At 36.3% G+C, this 7,202-nt stretch overlaps 1 protein-coding gene across 2 annotated transcripts; it reads right to left on the bottom strand.

The window, feature by feature from the left end:
- Nucleotides 1-382: 382 nt before the first annotated feature.
- LOC113348547 (probable beta-1,3-galactosyltransferase 2) lies at nucleotides 383-6,523 on the bottom strand. 2 transcript variants are annotated; one of them, XM_026592366.1, is made up of 12 exons: nucleotides 6,157-6,523; nucleotides 5,062-5,158; nucleotides 4,848-4,906; nucleotides 4,522-4,733; nucleotides 4,345-4,408; nucleotides 3,511-3,583; nucleotides 3,166-3,286; nucleotides 2,336-2,423; nucleotides 2,116-2,241; nucleotides 1,919-2,028; nucleotides 1,711-1,827; nucleotides 383-964 (listed from the first exon to the last, which is right to left on the bottom strand). In XM_026592366.1, the coding sequence occupies exons 1-12, from the start codon at nucleotides 6,276-6,278 to the stop codon at nucleotides 933-935; spliced, it is 1,221 nt and encodes a 406-aa protein (XP_026448151.1). In that variant the 5' UTR covers nucleotides 6,279-6,523; the 3' UTR covers nucleotides 383-932. The 2 variants fall into 2 exon arrangements, with proteins under 2 accessions (XP_026448151.1, XP_026448150.1); XM_026592365.1 differs by lacking the exon at nucleotides 383-964 and having other exon boundaries at nucleotides 1,321-1,827; nucleotides 6,157-6,519.
- Between the last annotated feature and the right edge of the window lie 679 nt (nucleotides 6,524-7,202).

The following is a 7,202-nucleotide window of genomic DNA, read 5'->3' as shown; positions in this document are numbered from 1 at the left end:
CTTTGATAATCTTTGTGTTTGTATACTTTTTTGATTCATTTCCCAGCATTTTGCATCACCAAAAGGGTCTGTAATAGTACTTGTTTAATTTGTGTAGGGGCAGCATCAAAAGTTTGTCAAACGGTGCAAGACCGCTATAAAGAAAGACTACATTACCGGAGTTAATTGCAACTAATTTGTGATGAACAAGGAAATGTACTTCACTATACCTTGCCCTGCAGGCTCCATTACGACGAATCAAATCGGAACTGTGTACTTCTTTGATAAATCCCAAACTTACGATGGCTGTTGTATCAAAATTTTGTCATTTTACTCGAGTTTTATAAGTTTCTAGGATTTTTGAGATTTTTGTGTCAAATTTTTCGTGTAAACTTAAATCTGGAAGACGATAAAAAGTTTCAGGTTATAAATAGTAAGATGGAATATTGTTCCATCAGAATATTCAAAGTAAAACATCATTTTTGTTCTTGTTCGATACCACTGGCTTTCATCTCCTTAACTTTTTCTCTTCCACACGTTGTTTTCTGGCACCTACATTTATTCCTGAGTTACCACCACCTCCACCCGGATACCTCAAAATCGATATGAGTTAGTATTGGTCTGCTAACAAGAGATGCTTAAGGGGATAAAAATCTCAAAATGAACTCAACATGTACGTCAAGCTCAGTCTTCGGCTATCCTTGAAGCAGCTAAAAGTTTCGTTAGCTCTTACTGAAGTTATCAACTACAAAACCTTGTCTGACCCTTGGCAATATCTACCTCTACTTCAATGTATAACAAACACTTCAAATTGTATCCTAGTTGGTCATATGTGTAATAAATTGGCTGACTCACTTGCAAAGCAGGTGCGGTTTCAGTTACTCTCTATCAACACTGGTGGGGAGAAGAACCTCCCAGTCTCCAGACCTTTTACTGTGTGTTCTCTGTTATGATCAATCAATGTAATGGACTTGAATTCCTTGGTCTGTCAAAAAAGAAAAAAAAAATTAATGAGTTTGATGTGTATGCTCTCTTAATGGAAGTTTCTGGGTCCAAAGCATCAAAACAGTATCAAATTGGTACTTAAAAAGAAAAGGTTTTTAATGAATACGGAATCTTAGAATTCATTTTTGGTTCCAGCAACGGATCAGAAAATACCAGGTCTGTACTGTAAAATAAGTGCTGTAACGGCTCCGAATTTAGGCATACTTGTTACCGTTTTAAAAATGAAAACAATAATTTCTTATTCATTTTTTTTATTAAATGCAATTTCTTTTTTAAGGAGTGAAATTTTTTGAAAGAAGGGGAACAATAGCCTTGCCAATTGTTGCATATGTTGAAGAACGTAACCTACCATAAAGGAAATTTACTTATTATGAACTCAGTAGCCATGAGAGAAACTTACAAATGGCGCTTCAACAAATTTAAAAAGAATTGAGATCTGTTTACAGCAACAAGCATTTCCTCCTTCCTCTCGCGGTGTCTTCAAGGGGTCTATTTCCTCTGCTAAAATGGACAAGACCCTCTACAGCAACAACAACCTTCCATTTTCTCTCATTGAAACTCTCTCTGTAATTCCAATCTATTATATTACATACATTAATCGTGGCTATACTTACTGATATACCTATAAAACAAACACTAACAAGCCATTTTGCTTTGCAAAGATTCCTTTCAGAGTTTGAAAGGTTATAAACATTTAGAATGTCGAACTCCATAAAACATTCTCACCTTCCCCACACCGCCGGTGAACTTCCTTGATCCTGTCATGAGATCTACAAATCCCACTACAGCTCCAGTCGAAAGAAGCAACGCAAAGATTGCCTGCTTGAGCCTTCCACTCACAATCTAGAGAAAAACAGGTATACAAGCGCCATCAGTTTATGCAAATGATGATAAAGCATTAACGAAATTTCATGAGAACGAAGATATGTCTTACCTGGAGGGGTACCACAACAGAGCCTGCGATCATCAATGTGCTCCACATCTAAACCAATAAACCAAGCTCCCAATGAAACATCTTCATTTGCGTACTTGTGTAGCAAGTGTCTGGGGTGATCAAAGTTACTTTATAAGAAGAACCAACAAGAGATTTGATAATGTAAGAGCTTCCAAAGAAAAACAGAAGGCACTTACCGGTTAATGGATATATATCTGGCCAAACCATTCGAGATTGCATATAACTGACCAGTAGCATGGCGGAAATATTTGTTGCCTTCCTCGCCAAATTTCCAGTACTCAGGTTCATGGTATCTGACTCCCCTGTTTCCAGAAGGTAAAAAACGAAAAACTACTTAAACCATTTCCTATGGTGAACCTCCTCAACGACTTAAAAGTGTCAGATGCAGTATCTTACTTGTGTGCGAGGACCGGGCCGGATTTCATGCACCCAATGTACACCCGTTTCTTTGACTGATGCATAGCTAACGTTGTTCCAAGTGTTCCTGCAACATTTTCCAAGTAGATAAACACCACTTTAGTGTGGACAGACAAATACAGTATGCAAACAATATGTCCAAAATGTTTTATATACCAATACCAATGTTTGACACCCCTAATAAATGAAAATGTCCTCACATTGACAAACCAGCGAACTGATGAAAAATTACACAGGATGATCAGCATGTTCACAGGTTGATGCAGCGGTTCAATTGTTCTAACTTTAAGGAATTACACAAAATTTAACATTCTCGTTGAACGAAAACAATATGTTACTTCGAACAATGTTGCTGAAATTTTAATTTGGATGTTCTCCTTGTTTCTAGTAATCAGAAATTGCAGTCAACAACTGGGTACTAAATTTTCAGCCCAGTACTTTTGTTTCCTAAAAAGGACAAATATGAGTACAAAAGACTTTCCATATCAAGGGGAATAGTTATACAATAACATATCAAAATCCATCGAGGGTTTTCATGGAGATAGCCAAAGTATATAACCTCACTTCAGAACTCCTCATATTACCTCATTTGAATCTTCTGAAACTAAACACAGGCCATAACTAGCCTAAGTTTTTTGGGGGTTCAAAGGTTTATGATGTTATGACTTCCAATGAGGATGATGTGCCAATTATCCTCACCAGAAAATCAGCCCTAGGATCAAATCACCAGTGAGACCCTCAAAATCCTGAAACAACATTGCTTCAGGTATGAATATAAGTGCAAATGGGCAGCCACCTAAACAACATACCTATATTTACGTGCACATCATCATCGACCTTGATGTAAAACTCTGCATCCCACATAGAAAAAGCAGTAGCAAAATAAATTTTCGTCTTAGCAGATAACTCAAGGTACCCTTCAACATGATCCTGCTCAGAGTAATCAAACATGAAAAACAGGTGATCAGTATAAGAATTTTTTCTGTGTCAACCAACAGTATGAAACATTTTTATAAAGTACAAGCTAGTCCGAGAATACATTAGAATCAAAAACAGCCAATTAATGCTTCAAAAAAAAAAAAGGACAAAAAACAGCCAATTAAGAGACAAATTGAGAATTGATCAGAGTAAAAAACTGAGTTATAAAGCAGTACCAGCCTAAGGAAGTCCCCATGTTTTCTCTCCTCTGCCTCCATAGCTTTGTCCAGGATACCACCATAAGTGGAGCTGGAAATGACACAAGTAACAAGAATTTGAAATTACAAACTATAAAATTTGCGACAGTCTCCCCTCATATAGAACAAGAAAGATGGCAGCAGTGAGGCACAAAAAAGTCTCATTCTTTGATACGATAAAGAAAATGAATGTTAAAACTGCGCGAAGAAACGAGTATACAGCCCTTAATTTCTCCAAACCATTACCATGTATTGTGGTCACAGATTTCCAACCAATATAGGCTCGTCCATGATACTATCAGTATTTTGCACAATTTTCAGCTTCTAAACAAACTTTTAACTAGGTTTGACGAATTTCCTCTGTGGAATACTCCTTTATTAAATGTTTGAGTAAGAAGTTTATCTATGACACCTTTGAGAAAAACACAGCTTTCTTTTAGCATACTGTTATCACTTATCCATAGCAACTCTAACTAACCACTCCCACTCCTCGCATGGAAAATCTTCTGACATAGTTTACAAGGCACTAAGCTCCTAAAGCAATAAAGATATTCTTATTGGTTCAATTTCATTTAGACATGATCGCAGAGTATCTGTGATCAGAATGATAAAGTGCAAGTAAAACTGACTGAAAATTTCATCATCAAGGGAGAAAAACGAAAACAGAAGATGTGATCCATATACGTGAAGCTCCCAAGGCATGAGAGAGTCCTTATGGAAAATGTTAAACAGCAGTAATTAGAACGGAGAAGCATTAAGAAAAAAAAAAGTAAACTTGCGCTCTAATAAGATCTAGGCTACAAAATGTCCTACCTGTGGCCAATAACAAAGCGAATAATGATACCCTTCTCTTCCTCCAGGCGCTTTCTTTTATCACCTAATGTATTAGTATACCATTTTGAGTAAGGACAAAATCCACATATAGAAAATTCAGAAAGTGAACTACCAGAACAACAAGAACAGAAATAAAACCAGTATTCGCATACACACCATATGGCATCCACGTAGCACGAACTGAATCTCTCCTTTTTCTGCTACTAAAAGCAGTATTTATTCCGATAACCATTAAATATTTTCTTTTCCCAGTTGATTCGATATCATTCAGACCTTCTGATACAGGAGACCCATTGAGTACAGACTCTTGTGTTGCCCTCGCGACAGCTATTTCCATCTCCAGATTTGAAATCGTGTTATCCAATGCCCTGCACCCCATATTCAGTGACAATCTTTATATCCAGATTACTTAGCAGATAATATAACGCATTATAGCACACTAAAACCCAGCTAAGTAAGTATGGTCGCACGGGTTAACTTACTGTACAGCATCATTACTGTCCTCCCCTAGATTATCCCGTGGTTCCCGCTTCAAATCCCTCTATAAAAAACAAAAGCCAAATATGTTACTATAGCCTAAAAAATATCCAGATTTATTTTGTCAGTAAAAATCTAAGATCTGAAAGTCATTCTTCCTTAAATCATACAATCTAAAGTGAGATGAAAGTGAAATACAAAGATAAAAAGGGGTCTCACAAGCTTTGTTATGCAACCATCTGAATCCTGATTAATCTTTGTGTCCATCGTACTCACTGTCGATGTAGTTCCATCTCCGTCAGGAATATCCCACATCCTATTACATATTGCAATGTCATTTATAAGATGATATAAAACCAGTTATTTAAAAATTATAGTGAGCAGTATACAACACCTTGGAATCATATATACGTGTGTGCGTGTGTGTGTGTGTGTGTGTGTGGGGGGGGGGGGGGGGGGGGTGAATTCAAATAGGGGTAGAATCCCTTGACATGGTTAGGTTGACACCACTTATACAACTTGGCGCTTTTTGTTTCGTGGCATCCAAATCAATACTAATTCAAAGCTAATATTTTTGGTGAATGAACTTCTTATAACGTATCACGTTCTCACAAAAATATTAGTGCATTATGCTGATATCTAATGGTTGAAATACAAACAGGTAGATGTAAGGTTACACATAACGGGTGCGCTAATTTTTTGTGAGAATGTAGTGCCAAATGAAATGAACATTCACCGAATTCATTTGAGCGCCCACGGAAAAGAATAGCGCCCAAAATGTAAGTTTGTACCAACTAACCATGTCAAGTTAGTTCAAGGCTTAAATTTCAGAACCGATATCAAACTGATCTTTTTAATGTAAGACAGTATTGATATATAACACAATGGGGAATTACGCAGTGCATTGAGATAAACTTGAATGGACAAGAACAAAGGAACAAAGAGATCATAAGATTTACAAAGAAAATGTGAAGAGTTAATAGTTATGACATGACATCAATTGAAACTATGAGGTCTGAAACAATAACTGAAAAGAGATTAAGGAAATTTCTATACTGTATTCGGACATCTGCAAATCCAGATGAAGAAACTCCATAATTGATACATAAAAAGATGAAGAAAGGAAGAAGACAAAAATTTAGTCTGTTACCAAATCAAAATCCCTCACTCCACAGCCAATTAAGTAAAAAAAGAAATCATGGAAATATATGGTAGGGAAAGCAGAAGAGTTAAATTTCCCACAAACATACCTTCAAAAAGAAGATAATAAATGAAACCCATTTCAAGAAATTGATAAAGTTACAGAAAAAATACCTGTTAGTGAAGAACATTCCAGCTAAAAAACAGCAAAGACAAAGAAAAAGAGTCCATTTCTTAGAAACAGAACTTCTTGAAGGCAACTCAATTCCTCCACTTCCTCTACTTTTGTAAGACATTTTCTACCCCTCTCTTCTCAAAATTCAATCTTATAAACTTCTCACTGAAAAACCCATCATGATTCAATTGAGATAGACACAGAAAAGAGATGAGAAATCAAGTTGAATTAACAAAGAACACAAGAAGAGAGAGACAGAGAAAGTAGTATAGAAATCGAAATTCCTTCTGCCTGACAGCGAAGGGTGGTGTGTATACAACAAGTGATAAGACACAACCCAACTGCTCTCACTCTCAATTTCAATTTGGTAAACCGTCTGTCGGTCCGGTGCTAAGTGTCTTTGACTCTAGCTTGGAGTGTAAAATTCCTTGCAGAGATATAAATCTAATTTTTCTTAATGTCTAAAATAGCCTTCTCGGTGAGATGTTCATCCTTTTAAAAACGATACTTTACCTTTCAACAAGCCTGTGGAATGTGAGTTGTAAGTTGCAACTCCGTCTAACTTTATGAATCTCCGTTTTCGGTTTGGGTTCCATGGAGATTGGAGAGGGACAGACGGTCAACAATGGTATGGTTGACAGTAATTAATTGTTTCCTAATCATACTTAATTTTTTGCTTTTTTTTAATAGGATAGGAAAATATATTATTTTATCTTTTATCTTTTTTTTCTTAGATTGGAACCCATTAGATTTGAGGGGAGACAGGTGTATGTTCATTCGTCCATTTCCGGCAGTGATAAATGTTTGCATGCTCGCTAGTTTCACTGCCGAGTGGAAATGAAAAAATCTACCCACGAAAAAAATGTAAAAACTATTCTAATTTGGTAATTTTAGCCATCTTTGATTTCTAATATGACTTTCATTTTAAATTGTTTTTACTGGGAAAATGAATTTCATGAGTTTAACAAACTACTGGATCCCAAGTCCTATCCAAGTTGATTGGATTGCTCAGACTCTTTCCCCGAATTTTCAACTAAGGTTAATC

The sequence above is a fragment of the Papaver somniferum genome, chromosome 2 (assembly GCF_003573695.1).
Source record: "Papaver somniferum cultivar HN1 chromosome 2, ASM357369v1, whole genome shotgun sequence".
In the NCBI taxonomy this organism is placed as follows: Eukaryota; Viridiplantae; Streptophyta; class Magnoliopsida; order Ranunculales; family Papaveraceae; genus Papaver; species Papaver somniferum.
The sequence above is the reverse complement of the archived record's forward strand: the minus strand, read 5'-3'. Positions and strand labels throughout refer to the sequence as shown.